Source organism: Papaver somniferum, chromosome 1, assembly GCF_003573695.1.
Source record: "Papaver somniferum cultivar HN1 chromosome 1, ASM357369v1, whole genome shotgun sequence".
Taxonomy (NCBI): Eukaryota; Viridiplantae; Streptophyta; class Magnoliopsida; order Ranunculales; family Papaveraceae; genus Papaver; species Papaver somniferum.
In genome coordinates this window covers 187,862,316-187,882,144 of record NC_039358.1, presented here as the reverse complement: position 1 = coordinate 187,882,144, position 19,829 = coordinate 187,862,316, and the positions used below count along the sequence as shown (strand labels likewise).

General features: G+C 36.6%; 4 protein-coding genes across 4 annotated transcripts; 2 read left to right on the top strand and 2 right to left on the bottom strand.

Moving 5' to 3' along the window:
* Positions 1 to 4,028: 4,028 nt before the first annotated feature.
* On the top strand, positions 4,029 to 9,154 carry LOC113355898 (family of serine hydrolases 3-like). The gene is made up of 8 exons (XM_026598873.1): positions 4,029 to 4,293; positions 5,502 to 5,873; positions 7,010 to 7,191; positions 7,506 to 7,598; positions 7,759 to 7,857; positions 8,031 to 8,072; positions 8,176 to 8,407; positions 8,707 to 9,154. The coding sequence occupies exons 1-8, from the start codon at positions 4,218 to 4,220 to the stop codon at positions 8,850 to 8,852; spliced, it is 1,242 nt and encodes a 413-aa protein (XP_026454658.1). The 5' UTR covers positions 4,029 to 4,217; the 3' UTR covers positions 8,853 to 9,154.
* Positions 9,155 to 12,160: 3,006 nt separating this feature from the next.
* LOC113310175 (pentatricopeptide repeat-containing protein At2g37230-like) lies at positions 12,161 to 15,030 on the bottom strand. Its single transcript, XM_026558756.1, has one exon. The coding sequence runs from the start codon at positions 14,919 to 14,921 to the stop codon at positions 12,636 to 12,638; it is 2,286 nt and encodes a 761-aa protein (XP_026414541.1). The 5' UTR covers positions 14,922 to 15,030; the 3' UTR covers positions 12,161 to 12,635.
* Positions 15,031 to 15,181: 151 nt separating this feature from the next.
* On the top strand, positions 15,182 to 17,723 carry LOC113310165 (mitochondrial import inner membrane translocase subunit TIM14-2-like). Its single transcript, XM_026558746.1, has 4 exons — positions 15,182 to 15,308; positions 15,514 to 15,565; positions 16,485 to 16,663; positions 17,195 to 17,723. Exons 2-4 carry the CDS (start codon positions 15,563 to 15,565, stop codon positions 17,349 to 17,351), a joined length of 339 nt encoding a protein of 112 aa, XP_026414531.1. The 5' UTR covers positions 15,182 to 15,308; positions 15,514 to 15,562; the 3' UTR covers positions 17,352 to 17,723.
* Positions 17,559 to 18,841, bottom strand: LOC113310158 (metacaspase-9-like). The gene is made up of 2 exons (XM_026558737.1): positions 18,424 to 18,841; positions 17,559 to 18,322 (listed from the first exon to the last, which is right to left on the bottom strand). The coding sequence occupies exons 1-2, from the start codon at positions 18,767 to 18,769 to the stop codon at positions 17,754 to 17,756; spliced, it is 915 nt and encodes a 304-aa protein (XP_026414522.1). The 5' UTR covers positions 18,770 to 18,841; the 3' UTR covers positions 17,559 to 17,753.
* Between the last annotated feature and the right edge of the window lie 988 nt (positions 18,842 to 19,829).

Sequence of the window (19,829 nt, the reverse complement as noted above, 5' to 3'; positions counted from 1 at the left end):
TTGATTAGTCTAATCTATTCACTAATACTGATTAGTTAACTTAATTACCTTAATTAGCACTAATCAAATTGAAGATAGATACAGTATTATTTAAAATATCAGGATAAGAGGTTATATGGATTACTACTTAATGACCTTATGCAACCCCCAAAACCCAACCATGTCACGTGTACAACCCCTGTAATAGGAATCATTTTAAGACCTTCACCACCCGCATTATTGAGAAAAGAAAAGCAACACAAACCTAGGGTTGTGTTGCTTTTTTTTTTACTTTTTTGCCAAAGAGATATACTTGACTACTTGTACTTTTTTTTCCTGTGAAACCTAGGGTTTATATAGGAGAAAGCCCTAGAATTTGAGCGGCTAAAAATATTTTGGCGGGCGTTTTTGCTCCATAGTTTCAATTTTTAGTTTTTGATTTTTCAATTTAAATTTATCGTTTATAATTTTCTTTTTATGTTTTTAAATATTATCCACCTATATATTTAAAGGATTATAAGATCCTATACTGTTCGAGATTGTTATTTTTGTTTCTTATGTTTATCATATGGTTAAAGAGTTGTGATGTCACGCGAGCGCGCGCGTGACAACTATTTTGAGTTCACGGGTTCTAGCCGTCTGATCTTCATCTAGTGCGTCAGAACTTGCTTGTTATACATTCTATTATTTCTTTCCTAATAAATTCCCGTTTTGTTGTTTGAACACCCTTCTTCTTTCTATTTATTCTTAACTGGCCCTCCCACTACCAACAATTTAATAATTCTTTTTACCTAGTGCCTACTGCATCCCTTCTCACTTTTGTAGGTTTTTTTTTGCACCTTTTTATACTAAAGGATTTTGGCTCTTGTGCAATCGTTTTTCCAGGTTAATTATAAGGATTCAATGATAGCTGAGATTTCGAATGTACTGTATTTGTGTTCTTTGACAACTTCAGTTATAATGGTATACCTTTTCTAATTCCTGGATGCGAGTGAACTATTAAGAAAAAAGAAGAAGCACCGATGAAAATAACGAGAGTATATCACAACAATATGGTGTAAGAACACAATTTAGCTAACAAAATTAAAATTCATTAAAGTTATTATTGAATTGAAATTTCAGTTTGACAAGATTTTCAAAAAAAAGAGATAATTTGATAAAAATTATTTATACAGTGTTAGTGGTTCTACGAATTGTAAGATGAAAATAACACAAAAAAAAGAAAGGAAGAACGAAAATAAAGGATAGTCCTTCCAGTGGTCATATTTTGTTCTTCCAAATGGCTTGCCTTTTTCTCAAAAAAAGAAAAAAAAGTATAGTCCTTCCAGTGGTCATTATCAACATCATTCTCTTCTCTCGTAAATAAAATCTGGTTCCATTTTGTTCATTGAGCAGACTCTAGGATTTACGGTGTTTTAATTATAGCATAAAGTTTGAAAACTTCTAGGCATGAGAACATTCCTGATAACTTATTAGTATATGGATTTATTTTGAAATACATAAAAAACTAAACGGGTGGTTTACAAAGAAAATCTTTAAGAATCCATAGAATATACAGAAAGTAAGATTCGACGTTTTAGATGAAGATCAGACGGCGCGCGTGACAGCTGGAATCAATGATTAAAACCTCTAAAATATAGGTCTAAATAACACCTCCATGTAGGATTTTTTTCACCCTCTATTGGAGATGCTTTTAGAGACAACAACACTGATCAAGAATCTACTTTTTTTTTGTCAATCAACAATTTCAATTTTTCAAATCAAAATGTGATTACATGATCGCTTACAAGAATAACAAAAACATCAAAATACAAGATAATAAGAACCCTAATACAAATGAAGATATCAATTACAAGTACATCGCGAAGAGAAAGAACCATATACCGTAAAGATACCCAATTTTTGTAAATGTAGTAGGGAAGAATGATGGTATAATCCGGAATCGATTCCGACCATTTAATCTGATTTTCTTCTTCTTCTTCAATAAGAGATACTCCTAATAAGAAAGGAGTTATTTGCCCAAAATCTTGTAACTCCAAACAAACATGGATGCCCTAAATCCTTTGGATTGAATATGGATTTTAAGAAATACCGTGTTAGATTGTCGATATTCTTGAATCGAGAATAGCAAGTCACGAACCAGCGATCAAGGTTTGAATAAATCGCGCTCAAAGCGAAGAGAAACTCGCCCCAAATGGCGAAGAAAAATCGCTCCAAATAGCGAAGAAATATGTCACATGACATTAAAAAAACAAAAGAAAACTACTTCTATTCGATTAAAACTTAAAAAGAAAATGAAATCTTACTCAGATCTGGTCCAAAAAGATCAAATCTGAGCAAGATATTAAAGGAGGTTAACGTTTTTTTCTTAGAGAGAAGAGGTAAGGAGAGAGATAGAAAGAAGAGGTCAAGAATCTATTCTTGAGCCTAGTTAGCAATTCGGGGTATGGAAAACGTTCGAAACGGAATACGTACGAGTATTATACGGATTTATAAAATTCAAATTCGATCAAAAATCCAGTCAACGGTTCGTGATTCGGCAGTAATACGGAATACAAAATTCGTTTTAGGCATATGAATTCGGCGTACAAAATTCGGCATATATTAACCTGTCAAAAAGTCATTTTTAATATAACCCCTTCTTAGATACAGTAATTTAATAGTAACATGAACTATATATATATATATATGATAGATGAATTACAATCAACAAATAATATGTATCTTGGTGGTATTGGAATCAGATTCGTGTATGTAAATTTTAAAAGTCAAAAATATAATAAAGAATGATAATTTAGTGATGATGTGACAAAGTATTATACGGACCGTATGATTCGGTAATTCGTAAATACGCGTATAATTCGTTTTAAGCTGGAAATTCACGAATCTAAGTCGGGATTCCAGTTATACGGCTGATACGAACGGATTCGCTCGACGCGGACGGATTATACGAGTATAATTCGGGGACTTACTAACTAGGCTCTTGAGTTATGGGGCAGTGCTCAACATTACCGCGTCAAAAACGCGTAGCTTAGAGAGGTAAGAGATGAAGCGATGGCGACAATGCAAATAAAGTACTCCTTGGATGTGATAGAGGAGAGAGAAACTACATAAAGACGGGTCAAACCGAATATGCCAACCAGGAAAAATATGATTACTACGACGTTGCGAACAGCTTCTAAATTTTAATATCAGTTGACAACTCTTCAATAAGTCTCTGTGTTAGGAGGATCTTGAGACAAAACCAAAAATTGTAAATGCCATGAAAATTACATTCTCATTTACTATTTTTTTTATGTCAGTCGAGATCCTCTGCCTAAGTCTCATCGTGGTGCAAGATTCATCTTTTTTCTTGAATCCACGTCACCAAAAACCAACGCCCAGCCGCAGTGGAAATCTAAAATTCTACGTCCATACGCAGTTTGAAACTGCGCGGCACGCAGTTAGAAACGGCGCATCATTTAACCATTAGATCTCCAATAAGATTAGGAGTCCAACGGTGTATATGGAACTGATAATTGAGTTTCTATAAAGTAGTGATAATACGCATTTAGGAACCGTGTACGAAGCTTTTTTGATACGCAGTTTCAAACCACGCGCCTGGATTACTTTCATCTTGGATCCAAACAAAACGAAGCACTCTCTGGGAATCAACGAAACTGTAGCACTATAAACAATACTTCAATAGTGCGTAATCTTAGATCTAGCACATCATTAGAGCCAGCCTAAGGATTTTAAGAAACTTGGCCAAGTTTATAATTTTTGATCAATCATCAACGGATACATATATAATGTTGATAGCAACGGATTATTATTAAAGTAATGTTAATACTCTGGCATAGACTTATCGCTTACACCAAATTGTGCAAGGATTCAAACTATGTAACCAATGACAGCCAGCCATACCATAGACTTGTCGCAACATTCCCAAATTTAATCACCAAGGCCTCTGGTAGTTGTGGCCCTTGTGGGAAAGAAAAGGTTATTGTAGTAATAAAAGAAATATAAAGGGTAATTAATCATAATAAACAAATAATTAAAAATAGATAAAAAGAACGATAGCCAAAGACCCAGCTCCGGGTATGAAGCGTTCTTTTTCAGTATAAAACCCTAGTTGTCCGGAGAAAACATCAGAGACTCGGCCATCATCATTCCTCTTCTCTAAAATTTACCTTTTAGAGATCCCATCTTCCTCTTGTTCTTCGTTGATATTATATCACAAAGGAAGAAAGAAAATCATGGCTGATCAATTAACTGACGACCAGATCTCTGAGTTCAAGGAAGCTTTCAGCTTATTCGACAAGGATGGAGATGGTTAGATTTTTTATTTATTTTTGCATCTCTTTATTTGGATCTTTATATTTTCTTTTTTACATAATTTTCTGTTTCTATTTGGTTATCAAAAAAAAAAAAAAACTAAATCGCCATTTAGACGAGGCAGCTTGATCTCTTAATTGATTTTTGATGGTCTGTTCCTGCGTTTTATGATCGGGTTTGTTTGACATGATATATTTGTGGATTTAAAATCTGATTAGCTGTGATTAATTCATATATTCTTAATTTAATTGTGTATTTTATTAAAATCCCATGTTAAGATCTACTTGTGGAATATGTTTAGAATTATATGGCGATGGCATTATCATTGAAATTATGCTTCTCTATGTGGGCACTGCGAGATTCTGTCTTATGCTTCAAATGACACTCGTCAAGGATGTTATATGCTTTGCATATATGCTACTTATGTTTTCTATTGCATTGCTGTTTCCAGCATATTCTACTTATGTTTTTTTTTCCTAAAAAAAGTATTTTGTGATAAGAATACGAAATCTTTCAAGTTTTTACTATCTGTGACATTGAGAATGAATTGAAGAATCAAGTGAGACCATTTTGTTCCACGTGCAGTGTGAAATTCGATTTTACCAACATTTACAGGCATGTACCTGTTTGAGCATGGTGTTCTGTGTCCAATTCATTTCTTATGAAACCAACATGCTAGTTGTAGTGTGTTGTGGATACTAGAAAACAAAGAATCACTAATGTTTCCAGTTACCAGATGTGTTAAGTTTCAATTGCTAAAAACAAGCATATAGGTTTTGTGGTACGTGGACAAATTTTTGACTTATCAAAAAAAAAATAGTACGTGGACAGTTTTTCGTTTTGTTTGTAAACTTGTATTTTTTGTTTTGCTTGTAAACTTGTGTTTTTGTTTTTTATTTTGTACCTTGCAATCCTCTAATGCTTTCTAAATTGCAGAAATGACATGATAATCTAATTAACCTTCTGTAGTTTACTATTTTATCGTTTACTCTGACTTTAATTGAAAAGGAAAGATAACTGTTTCAATACTGCCTAACAATGGTCTTCATTTGTCTGCATATCTCATTAGAGTATAAAACATCCAAAAATAGTTCTAGCATTGTTCAATGATTCAGCTTATGTTTTACCTAGTGCGCAATTCATTGTATCAGCTGTGGTAGGATCTTCTGTTTTAAAGCTAATTCTGGATAAACACTTTTATGCAGGTTGCATCACAACCAAGGAACTGGGAACCGTCATGCGTTCACTCGGTCAGAACCCAACAGAAGCAGAGCTCCAGGACATGATAAACGAGGTTGACGCTGATGGAAATGGAACAATCGATTTTCCAGAGTTCCTCAACCTTATGGCACGTAAAATGAAGGATACTGACTCAGAGGAGGAACTGAAAGAGGCTTTTAGGGTATTCGACAAGGACCAGAATGGTTTCATTTCTGCAGCTGAGTTGCGCCACGTCATGACCAACCTAGGGGAGAAGCTTACTGACGAGGAAGTTGACGAGATGATTCGTGAAGCTGATGTAGATGGTGATGGTCAAATCAACTATGAGGAATTTGTCAAAGTCATGATGGCCAAGTAAGGAGACTGATCCCCTTACCACTACTAAGGGAAAAGAGAAACAGAAGGTGAAAAATTTGGCGAAGGGAACAGAACAGGACAGTTAAGTATAACGAGATACATTTTTATCTATTTTCTTTCAGATATTTGTTTGATAAGTCTGAAAGAAAAGGATGAAGAATACCATTCTTAGTATTAGTAAGTCCAATCTTCTTATCCTTTGATTTCAAACATTTGGCGTACTGTAATTGTGTGTTTCTTCTTCTTCTGCGGGTTTAAGCTTTGTTTCCTGTAATATTTTTGGATTCTTAGCCTTCTGTTCTCTTTACCTTGGTTAAACTTTGGAACTTAAAGGTTGCTCTGTATTCTCTTGTATTTTAGCTGATTCAAGAATTGTATGAGAACCCTAAATATTGACCGAGTCCCTGCTGTTCTAAAATCTGTTGTCATTGTTACATCTATTGGAGGTGGGCAGGGCATGGATCATCAACTCTTTCCAGATCCAATGTAGGAATTTCAAGCAGCTTTGTGAGGATTGGGTTGATTATAGTACACTAATAACTCCGGTCTTTAATTTATCAGACTATTAATTTATCGAAGTTTTACTCTGGTAGTGTTCAGCTGTGTTTCTAGAAAACTGTGGTAGTGTTCCGAGTCCGTCTTGGAAACCGTTAGGTTTGGAAACTTTTTGATCGCTCCAATAGGGGTTGTTGGGTGCTGTTAAAAATAATTGCACCCGTTTGAGAAAAGAATTCAACTTGAGCCGTCCCAGGTTGGGCTGGTCGTCCCAGGTTGAGCCAATGCTCGGTTCAACTTGAGCCGTTCATCGAATTGGGCGAAAAGACTGCCATCGCAAGTGTTAGTTGAGATTTGTGGTATTCATGGGAGCATCAGCCTTGGTGATCAAGGGGGTAGCTAGGGGACACTCGAGATTACAAAACGTACGTGAGGTCTGAACTAACTGGCTAAAATGGTGGTAGTTGGGAATGGATGAAAATGAATGTCTACCTGTAACTAAAATTTAAGTGATGAATTAAGTGAAGGGTAGGTAGAAGAAAAAATGAAGAGGCTCTTATAGTCTTTCTATTTAGTATCAGTGTACAAGAAGCTATTATCATTCGTTTAATCTTTTTAGTGACAGTTTTTTTATAAGAAGTAGAAGAACTGAAAAATATGGAGGAAGCAGTACTACAGGTGTTGACAGATGATAATGTGAACAATTATAAGAAGAAAATGAAGATCTTGTGCTTACATGGGTTTAGAACAAGTGGAAGTTTCTTGAAGAAACAGATCAGTAAATGGGATCCTTCTATCTTCCCTGACGATCAATTCGAACTGGTATACTTTTTTAGCTATACATTTTGTTTTCGTTTGAATCCTGAAAGATAACTGTCAATGTAGTAATGTACATGTGGCGCATGCTTCACGGAAACATGTTGGTCATACCGATCTAATCATCAAACATATGCTCTCTTTTTTCTCTCTTAAAGGAGTAGTTGTTCGTTTATTGAACTTTGGCTCCTTGCAAACTCGAATTTTTCCCTATTCTCAGGAAGCAAATTTGTTAACTAGTGCAAGAGGGTTACTCGACTCTTACAGCAAAAGTGCTTTATGGGTGTGTTAATTAATATGTGCTTCTGAACCATTTCCAGGTGTTCCCAGATGGCATCTTTCCGGCTGGGGGTAAATCAGAGATTGAGGGCGTATTTCCACCCCCTTATTTTGAATGGTTTCAGTTCAACAAGGTAAAACTTCTCTTATTAATCCTACTGATTAACGTTCAATAATGAGGATGTTATGGGTAGTGCTTTCCTCTTGTTTTCAGAAATTCGATCTACCATATTTATGTTTCGACTTTATTCTATAGTCAGTTTCTTCCTTTTGTTGTTTTTGGGGTTCAATCAGGATTTCACAGAGTACACAAACTTGGATGAGTGTATATCCTACCTTTGCGAGTTCATAACAAATAATGGACCTTTTGATGGCTTACTTGGTTTCTCCCAGGTATTGCCTCTAGTCAAGTCATTGATCACTTCATGAAAAGGAGTTCAGAGATTTGTATTTATTTTCTTTTAAGATTTGCCCATCTTTTACTAGAACAAGTTAGGATGTCGGGAGTCAGATTTTTTTGCCTTCAAGAATACAGTTTATTACACTGTAGATTTGTTCATTTGCAGGGAGCAGCATTATCGGGCCTTCTACTAGGATACCAAGCTCAGGTGAATAAAGAAAGACTCCTGGATTATCTTTTCTCTAGTATTAGCTTAAATCCACATTTTGAGTTTTTAGTGGTTGTTTGAGGTGGGTATCTTCTGGGTGCAGGGAAAAGTGCTCAAGGACCATCCTGCGATAAAACTGTTCGTTTCGGTTTCTGGAAGCAAGTTTAGGGACCCAAGCATAGGTGAGGTTGCTTACAAAGAACCCATCAAAGCTAAATCAGTTCACTTCGTAGGAGCCAAAGACTGGTTTCAACTGCCTTCTGAAGACTTAGCAGCTGCATTTGACAAGCCACTGATCTTAAGGCATCCTCAAGGTCATACTGTTCCAAGACTAGGTACGTACAAGTATAAAATGTTTTAAACTACCCGTATATCCTTCTTACCTATATTTCAGATACATATAGCATGCTAAAAAGAAATAAAAAATTATTGAAATTGAGGTGGTTTCAAGGTCTTGCCAACAAAATCAATCAATTAGCCGTAACGTCAGATTTACTGCTGCAGCTTTAAAAATGTAGTGGTTTAAATGGGTGCAACTTAGTTGAGAAGAGTAAATTGAGCACATAAAGAACGAGTCATCTAGGAATTATAAGGATTATTTTTTCCACAACTAACTTGATCTCATGATAAACAGATGAGGGTACAACCAGTCAGCTACGTGACTGGACCATGAACATCGTCCAGAGTGACACTGGTCTTGCAGGAAATAGCAGTGGGCCAAATAATAGAGATATCCCGGGCGATATGATGAAGCCTGTTGAAGCACAGCGAGCAAAATGATGAGCTAAAGGCATCCGCAGAACACGGAGAAAATCTGATGAAAAGATCTTAGAAGGCAAAACATGTGCCGACATGTTGGGTTATCATGCGCACCACAAACTGTCTCTGATTCCATCTATTAAACAAGTAATTTTGCTATGGTACATTGGTATGCTTGGACTGTTTAGCGAACCAGTTGTGGTGGGGAGAAGCTTAGTAATCCCCACCACATTGCCAGAATAATCAGCAAGCCCGAGTATTGGTTGTGTAACTCTCTGCATATTATGCAGTTTTCCTCATAAAAAGCAGTGTTGCCTTCTCTATAAACGTGGGAGTAGATTTATCCTGCCAAGCTGAAACTGTAAGCAGGGAATATCCTTCCAACCAAACAAGCTCACAACTAAAATATCATAATTATCCAATCACCAAAGCAGCGTGATATTCCCAAACATAAAGTGGAGGCTTCCATTACCCAACTCAGAAAGCTCATATAACCTTCCAAAAAACTAATGAGAGAGGCAAGAAACAGCTCGAGGAAGAGAGAGTGCTACATTATCAAATAGAAGTTAGTTTCTCATTCACCAAATTACCCAAAGACCCAAAACCGATTTACAATTGCATCCCAAAATGGGTCTTGGACTAGAGAACAAGCCTCATAATTAATATTCCCTCATAAAACGGAGGTCGTATCGTATTCTACAATCTGACACAACGTCGAGTCAAAGTTTACTGCCAAGTGCCAACCCATCTCCATAAGCAATAGAGAAAGCACAGCCAAAAAAATATCAGCTGACCAGCACAATACAAAGTAACAAGAAACACTGACAACATTAGCTTTTTGAACCACGTCATCTGCAGAAACCCTACCAAGTAACTAGTTCCATCTACGGAAGGATACAGGAAATATAAGCACTACAGAGTTCGTTTAAATGTGTTTTGCATGTAAAGCTGCTGCAGCTGGGAAAGGTGAGTTGAGTGATACCGCAAGACTTCATAGCATATTTCCATAAAGAAGAAAATGGAACTCCATGTATACGGATTAGAGAAACAACAACCCCACAAGTATGATAAGCTTACCTCAGCAAACCACAACCATTCCAGGTTCTAGGGGTCTTTTTTAATAGGCCCAAGGTCTATGAGTCACATCAATGTTGAGGAGTCAACCTGCCTAATAAAAGACATGAGCAGAATATTGACTTCACATTTGAGGTAAACCTAAACAAGAAGATCAGACGTGCACACTAATCAAAGAAACATAAGATACCTCTCCAGAACTACATGCATTGCACATCGATAATAAACCTCCAGATCTGGAATGTGCTCCAAAAGTATTTAGAAACCATAATGGTGCATCGCAAGGACTAACATATGTCAAAAATTTAATATGAGGAAACTGGGGAATATCATAAACTAGCCTGCAGCCACTAAGGAAAACGTCTTTGTGGAGTTACCTGATGTGTGATCGAGAGGACATAGAAGACATAATAAAAACATTTGAGGTTATATGTACGTTCGAAATAACCTCCAATTGGTTGTGGTCACTATAACCAAACGTGAGATAATAGAATTAGTATTTCAGAAAGCTTTCTAGCACACTGATCTTTAAAAGGAAGGCAAATAAATGGTTTAAAAATCATAGTTTCTGGAAGTAGGATCGTTTGTATGAAACATGCAAGGATAATCTTTTGGTTAAAAGGATAATTGTCTCTTGGTTACTGAAACCCTCATTATATATCTAATTTGGTCAAGATTACAGGAATGAGACACTTTTCAAATAAGATGTGGCTTATCTAGTTGTATCGGGTTCCCACTTAAACTTGTTAACATTTACTTGAGCAAACCCTTACCAGTTACCAGATGGAAAGCCAAGGAAATGAATTGCAAATGGTATCTGACTCTTGATGACATACAGATAAAATAACAGGAACCGGCAATGGTGTAAGTGATCCATGGATTAGAAAACATATGGCACATGAGTCTTACCTGAACTTTTTGGAGCTTTAGATATGCTTTGCCGAATGAAGAATTTGTAAATGTCTGCTAATACCACCGTAGTATCCTCACAACTGAAGGGGGACATAAACACTAGATCTTACTGAATTATTTGTTCTTCTGGGAATAGCTCCAGTAACTTATCACTTTTGCACTATAAAAAACATGATGCTTACTGCAACTCTAATAAATGAAGTTTCCGAAGTCATGAAAATTGAAATTTTACGAATGACTCGATAGAAATGTAACCTTATTTCTTTCTTTTCTGAAAACAAATGGATCTCTATTTCTTGGTTGAGTGCTAAAGTTAACATGTCAAGATAGTTCAGATTTTCTGTATATTCCCAGTCAATACATATTTTTGTGGTACAATGTTGAGTATTATTGGGCTCAATATTTTGGCTAAGCTGTACTTTATAGTAACACTGACAAGGTTGCTGCAGTCTAAGAAAACACCTAATATGAATTTGGAAACAGTTTTTTTTTTTTTTTAAACCTACAATCTGGATAAGAGGAGCATTTACTATAGGAAAGAGGAGAATCACAGAAACACACGAATCATAGAGACACCCGAATCATAGAGACACCCTTAAGTAGTTGGCCCCAGTGGCAATCGATAGCCAAAGGGTTGGGTCTGTGTATCAGAGAAGAAGGCAGTTAAGTAGTTACCTAGTTGGTGCACAGAGGCATTAGATAGTGCCTTGAGCTTTGTCGCTGAGGCCCGGGGTTGTGCCTAATTGCCTATGCCCAAGTATATGTGAAGCTTTCATCAGAGAAGGTTGTATTTTAGAGGACTATAAAAATTCACACCTTTCACCTTTGATTGATATATGGTACAAGCCAAACTAAAGGAGTATGACTATTAAAATGCAGAGGATATTGTATAAAGATTTGATTGTAAGGAATAAAATTTTATACGAGTTTTTTAAGGTGTCATTTTATCAGATATCATTCAAACTCAGAAACTACCAATCAACTGTAACAGATTCATAATTGGGTATATAAAAATTATGAATTCATGCAAAATGAATTTTGAGAAACAAGAATAGGCTTTAAGAACTGAGAAAAAAAACTTGCCTTTGAATCGATGAGACTTCCTGAGATTCCAGGACTGCCAGGTTGAGAAAGACTACGAATGAAAGAAAGTTCACTTCTGCTTATACGTCATCTCCCTGTTCCATTAACACATTATATCTGTGCTACGAGATTTGCAGAATATATGGTTGTAAGATATAAAAGAAAGAAGAGATACAAAATACTACTATTTGAATGATATTCATATAAAACTTCTCTGCGATAAAAAGGCTGAACATGAGTATTTAAGAATTAAATTAATGTATTAAAAAAAGAATGAGGATAGAACTGTTCTATTACGCATTGTATATCAACTGTAAGAAGCAACTACAATTTTCCAAATCTGAATTAAAAGCAACTGCAGTACAGTTCTAAGGATGGCTGAGAATCACTATTACTCTTGCTAGACGGCACTAGCAGTCTAAATGGGGCTCAAGACGCATTCGCTGGTGATGACGCTTACTTAACCCAGTTTCCGATGATTATTCACCTTGAGATAAAGAAACAACAAAGATGCAGCAGAAAAAGTACCAAAAAGATATAACTAAAAATCGACCTTAAAGTTTCAGCCTACTAGCCTCGGCTTAAATAAACGAAAAGTATCAAAAAACATTGAAAGAAATTACTGAATAATCAGAAACTCAGCACAAGTTATTCGGCTCAAGAAAGCAACCTCCCATAATTAATCTGATAAGAGAGTGAATGGCAATCGCCAATTTGCTCCTCCAAGAGAAAAAATCAGAAGTTCACTGCAACTTTTTTCTTTCCTTTCTTGCTAGAAATAAATGCATTATCTCCTTCCTTCATCATTCTAGAGAGAATGTCTGCTTGCTTGGTGTTCCCTTCTGCATTTAGGCTCCTAATCAGATCCTCACTCTTATCTGTGAGACCGCCCTTCTCTGATATCTTACACAATACCGCGTAGGCATTTAAGGTCTTTCCTTCTGCAAGAAGAGCATCCAATACCTTATCATAACTTGAAAAACTAATGGTACAATCATCCCTCTCCATCCCAAATTCCAACAACTTTTGGGCAGCAATTGTTTTCTGCTTTTCACAAAGAGCATTCAAAAGACTATCAAAATCAGGAATACAATCATGATCCAACAATAATTTAACTCGCCCAATGGCTTCCTCAACATGACCCCTCATGAAAAGTGCCTCCAAGATCTTAGGGACCAAATCCATGTTCTCCTTCACTCCCTTTTCAATCATACCCTTCATTACCCTGCTTGCTGTTTGCACTCGTTCATCATTAAACAAACTCTCCATGACATACCTAAACAGCTCCGGTCCTGGGGTATGCCCACTTTCTATCATACCATCCAAAGCAGTCTTGGCATCAGCTGGCTCTCCTTTTTTCAAGAAACTCTCAACGAGAGCCCTATAAGCATCGGCATCTGAAGGTACACCGCGTCTACCCATAATCTGGAGAATTTCAAGTGCTGGTTCGGGTGACCCTTCCTTTGAATGTCCACGCAGCAAGTTGTTGAATGCAACAGGATCCTTAATACCCTTTTTCAGCAACTGTCGAAAAAATGTTTCTGCTTTCCCTGTTTGCCCATGGTTGCAAAGATACTCAATCATTGGGTTATAAGCGCTAGATTCCATTTCTGTGGTGCTTCTTGGGTTCAAGAGGATCTCGTTCTCAATAACTTTGTCAACCAACTTTATGGCTTTATCATGTAACCCGGCCTTGCAAAAATTCTCAATCAAAACACCATAATGAGCTGCCTCAGTAGGAATGTTCAATTGATTCATTCCTTCAAGAACATCTGTAGCAGAATCCATATTTCCCAATTTGCATTGGCATGATATTAATCTCAAAAAGATTGAGTTGTCCCTAGGAGCAATGTGTTTCGCCACCATGTCCTTCAAAAGCTTGTGCGCTTCTGGCATTTTATCTGCCTCACAAAGCCCTGGAAGAAGAGTTGAGTATGTGATATCGGTTGGTGTGATCCCAGCAGAAGCCATCTCTTCAAACAGCCTCAACCCGTCATCTACTCGACCAGTAGAAACGTACCCTTTGATCATTGTTGTGTAACTAATCACATCAGGGACGAATTTTTTCTCTTTCATTTCCACAAAAAATTTCTCAGCCTCTTCCATCTGTTTAACCCTGCAATACCCATTAATCATAGTATTATAAGTAACATCATTCGGACTAATCTCTCTTTCCTGCATTTCTTTGAAAAATCGCTCTGCTGTTTTGACCTTCTCTGACAGGAAAAAACCACCAATCATGATATTATAGGTACGGCATGTCGGCATTACACCATCTTGCAGCATTGCATTAAAAAAACGCCTGGCCATAGCTTCCCTTCCTTTGCGCAAAATAACTTGAAATAAAGCATCATAAGTTTTGATACTCCTCTCGACTCCTAATTCTTTCATCTTCTGGAACATGTTGACAGACTCTTGAACGATTCCAGATTTACCATAACTATAAATCAACTCAATAAAGAAATCTTCATCCCATTGAACACCCTTTTTAGGCATATCTAAAAGAATACACCGGGCATGATTATTTTTCAAATCACCACCTAATCTCTCAATAATCTTCAAAGTACTTGATCGATCATGTCTATACCCAGTCTTCTCAACCCATCTAAAGAATTGTAAAGCATGTTCAGAGTTGCGTGCGCTATTCAAAACATTATCAACAAGAGTATGATCAAATTCAGGAACTAATGTTCTGATTGAGTTTTGTAACCTAGTTGTCCAAGCTCGATTCGCCATCATTCTAGAAATAATAATTTCTAATTTTTCTTGGTTTTGTCTCTTACCTCTTGGGATTCTATTGACGGTGACTTGATCATCATTTTCATTTCCTTCCGAGACTGCATTTTCTTTATCTTGTACAGAAGACGAAAGGGTTTCAGAGGTTGGAGTTTCTGCAATTGAGAAGAAACCAAGTAGGGATTTGAGAGCACAGGGATTAGAAACCCTAAAAATGTGTGTGGGAGGGGTAATATTAGTTCTCCATGAAAGTTTTTTCGCTGCAGATGATGATATGAGTCCCATTTTTGTTAGATCTGTACGGAGAAGAGAGGAGATTCACATTAGCTAACCCTAGTACACTTGAAATGGGAGGTTTTTCACTCTAGGGTTTTTGCTTACAGCAGAGTCGTACAGTATAGTTAGCCCTTGGTGTACTAATTGTAATTTCAGGCATGGGCTTTTTTTTAAAATGTGTCCAACAACATATCGCCCGACCGTAAACCCGACCCACGTACGACTGTAAAGAAAGTTACACTACAAATTGGAGATTAGAGAAGACTCAAAATTATTTTAGTTTTTCTTGTTGCAAACGTTTGAAATCAAAACCTTGATTTTCTAGAAGAAGTAATAGTGATACTGTATCCGAAAGATCAAATCTTTCCGAAAATCCAATCCAGTGAACGGAAAAAGGTGGTATTTTTCTCAGTTAAGATTTACAAATTTGTTCATTTTGTTTTTTGTTCCGAGGTATTTATTTTGAAAAATAGGGGTTCTTTTCTTTCTCATTACCCAATTGTTTTTCAGCTTAAAACTGGGGTTCTGTTTTTTTCTATTCTTGTTTTTCATTTTTTTTCCAGTTTTTGTAAGCCTAATTTTTGTTTAATTTCATGTGCAGTCGTTGTGCTTTTTGTTGGTCTAATTGAGCAAGTCCAGGAATTTGTGCTATGGTAAGATCATTTTTGTCTCTTTTTTTTGTTGTTGTTGCTGTTACAATGCTGTTAGTTCTTCAGTTTAGAAAGCTAAGTTGATGTGCTGGTCTCCATATTACCACAAACTATTTTGATGTACAAATTTTCAAATCATTAAAACATCGCAGGATTTAGTTGATATGAAGTATATTTAAGCATAGTCTAACTCTTTGCTAAATTTATGTTGCAATTCGACTGGAGATTTGCACATTGAACTGACGTATGGTTGAAACACCTTTTTGGTTGTGGATATGTAATTCTGGATGAATTAACTTAGTCAAAGTACATAGGGCTATGTTTATGTTCCAGTTTAGGTTTTTTCCTCCTTACTTTTGGACGATCAGTGGTGCAGATTAAAACCGGACATCTTGTAATTCTGTATAATCCAAAATGGCTTCTTCAAAATCTTAAACTAGACAACCACATTAACAAATGTCCTTCCCTCTTGATATATCCAGTTATTCTCATTTAAAGTTGTGATACTGTGTATCTTCTACAAGGCTTCGAAATCAGAATGCCATTGTAACACTTTAATAAGCTGAGCCAGTGTTGTAGTTTGCAACTATTTGTCTTTAGTCGTTGAAAAGACTTGTCCGACTTATTTTTAATTCTGTAAAGATATATGCTGCTATCCTCATATTTCGTAACAGGCTCACTGGTTGGCATTCAGCCATTTTAGCAGTCCATTGTTCCAGGACTAAAATGCCGAAAGAGCAATTGGTAAAGATTGTTTTCTAAACTGATGGATGTCTCAGAACTGCTTTTTGCTAATGCTAGTAGAGTCAAATCCATACTTGAGTTAAATAGTGTTTGGGCAGGCTAATTCTTTTAGGACGATAACCATAACATGTATTTTAAGAATTATTTTCTAATTACTGTTTCCTCTTCTTTGCTTCAGGTTCTTGCTATAGTAGCAGGTGCCTCCGTGGCAGCTGCTGCCTTGGGAAGCAGATACTTGATACGAAGCTGGCAGGCTTACAAAGCTCGGCCTGTTGTACCGCGGTTACGCCGGTTTTATGAGGGTGGATTTCAGCCCACCATGACAAGACGGGAAGCAGCATTAATTCTGGGCATCAGGTACGTTACTGTCAAGTGATATGTCCTAATTACTAATTTGGTCAATTGCTTATCCTTGGAGCCAAACAAAGGGCAATTTTTCTCTAATTACTATCTAGAACGGCATTTTCCCTCTTCGCAGCTGCCACAAAAGGGAATTTTTCGCAGCACGCGATGGCTTAGATTGATTGTGGTTGAGTGGCTTAATACTTCTTGCACCATTGACCTTGCAATTTCCAAGAACAAACACTTCTGCTTTTACACCTAATCTACAGCTGAGCTGGAGTAGTTCAATTAACTATAGCCAAATTATATAGGATTTTAAAGTGTCAATCTTTTGTCAAAACGAATCTTGTAATCCTGGAGAGTTAGCAGTTGATTTTGTGATCCGTCCGCGCAAAGACTGTGTAGGAGTACTTCTATTTTGATGCATACAAATAAATTAATAGGCGTTTAGTTTACTACTGGGTTTTACAAGATTGCAACTGTTACAGTAAGACATGGACATTTCTCTAGGTTTTGACACTTGGTATGTCTATCTGTTGGTTGTAGAGAGCGGGATGCCGTGGAGAAGATAAGGGAAGCTCACAGGAGAGTGATGGTGGCCAACCACCCTGATCATGGTGGTAGCGCATATCTTGCTACGAAGATTAATGAGGCCAAGGACATGTTGTCTGGAAAATCACAGAATCAGGGGTCTGCATTTTAAGTTGCAATTAGAGATGCTAATTTGTTCTAATTATACCCTGTCCAGAATTTTTTTTATAAATAAATCAATCTATTTATTGGTGAGTAACCCATTGAGTGCATTAAATCTTTTTGCTCTCGACTTCATCCTGAAAAAACATACTAGTGAGGCAACTGACATAGTATTCCTGTGTCTTACCTTATTGCTTTTATTGGTTAATTTCTTCCATGAGAAACACAATATGTATTTACTTTTATTTATTTATTTATTGAATTTTAGAAAGTTTTATTCAAGAAGATTGCAGAGGTAGCAATCTATGGGGATAAGCAAGAACAGAAACATGAAAATCATACATCGTGAAGTTAGATTTTCATAACAAATTGAAAATCAATATCATGATTGATGTGTATGGGCTAGCTGTTTTCATGATGTTTCTCGCAAGAATGGAGCATTGGCATTTTCATCACTACTATATAAGCAAGGGTGTTGGTGGAATCCTTTAGCTCGTAAAATCTCCCTGGTACGAATGATCAATTCTCTATTGCTGATACTGGTTCCAGACTCCTTTAAAACCGTTTGAAGAGCATTACTGAATGCTCCATAGGCCTTTCCGCCACTGACCATTGGGTTGATATCAGCCGATGTCTCATTTGCTTGACACCCGCTTAGTAGGATCCCGGAATCAGACCTATGGTCAATTTCTGCCTCAGGTAGTTGAAATTTGATGCTCGCTTCCTTGCCGAACACCTCCATCATATGAAGACCAATGTCTGATGATTGAACACCGGAAATTGATGATAAGTGATGTAAGATGGCGTCAAAAGGGATGATCTTAGGAGTAGGACTAGTAGGAAGTGATTTGGGATTATCTTCATTAGGACCAATTTGCTCTTTTTCCTTGTCAATCAGTCCACCGCTGTGGCATGAGTCGGATAGGATGGTGAAGCTTGATCCTACTGGTAAACGGTTGACAAGTTGTCGAAAATCCACATCTGAATAAACATGTTCAGGTTATATCTTAGTTAGTATTATACTAATTACAAACATTAGTTCATCATTGTCATTTGTAAACTGACAAACATTACTGAATTACCTGTGATAAGGTTGAAATCACAGGGAACAATGGCTTCATCCTGTTTAAAACCATGATATGAAGGAATTCTCGTTCCATGTCCACTGTAATGAAAGAATAATACATCTCCTGGCTCAGCGCGATCAACCATTTGATTGAGCATTGCTTTTATGTTCATTCCTGTAGGCATGATGGAAGACCCAGGGGGGTCAGTTAGGAGCTCAATGTTACTTCGTTCGAAACCAAGTTTATTCACAAGTACGTCTTTCATGCTTAATACATCATTTATGCAACCGTGCAACTCATTTCTCGTGTTCGGATAGTTGCATCCGACCAACACAGCCAACCTCTTCTTCCCGTTCTCCATTGTGATTATAGCGTACAAATTATCTAATATGTCCTCCGATAAGTTTCTTATAGCTATCTTATGATTTCTTGGTTTGAATATGTCTTGAATTTTCCAATGAACCTTATATATATAAGAAAAAAAGAATCGTCCTATTGACTTGTCTTAGAAATAAATTCTCTACAAAATTGCTGTACCATACTATTTATTGGTATAGTCATTGCGTACAAGCAATTGAAATTGCAAAACTGAAATTTTAGTTTAAGGCTTTTTCAAGTATTATGGTTTTTTCCCTTTAAAACAAAAAGTTATCTCAGGAGGACAGAGACAATTGCTTCATAAAAGTTCTTAGGATGTTTGTTAGGTTATAGTTCTTGCTTTCAATTCTACATATTGCCCCTTGAGATGGGCAAGACCATTGCTTAAAGCAACTAACTGGTGAAGTTGAGTTGGGAATTGTGGTCTTAGCTTGCATGATGCAAGGGTCCACCCATTTTTTTTTTGTTTTTTTTGAAGCAACAAATGTATTGATTAGTTTTCGGTGTTTACAAATTTAACATCTTCCTCAACTTGACATAGAATCGGTTTAGGAATGGATAATAACCAAACACTGCTAAGGGAAGAAACTCTATCTAGCTTTGCCAATATATCTGCTACTTTATTTTTTCCTTAGGCACAAAACTATAATAATTTTAATGTCCAAAAGCATGTTTCGAATTCTCCAGTCTATATTGAGTCTTTCCTTGTTCACTGCATCTGCAACTAGTTGCGAATCCAGTTCAAAGTCTACTTTCTCCATATTCATTTCTTTCGCCCATTTCATTGATTCCAATAGACCTTTGCATTCCACTTGCTCTGGACTCAAAGCTGCTTTTAGGTAGATGCATTTGGACCCCCTGTGAGTACCTGCAAAATCACGAACTATAAGACCAATGCCTCCAGTTTTTAGATTATAATGAAAAGAACCATCAACATTAATTTTATATGTATCTACAGTTGGAGGAGACCAATGCAGGTTAGTCCTACACTGTTTTATGACTTGAGGGATCAAACTAGGAGGTGCTTTCTGATGAAGTTCAAT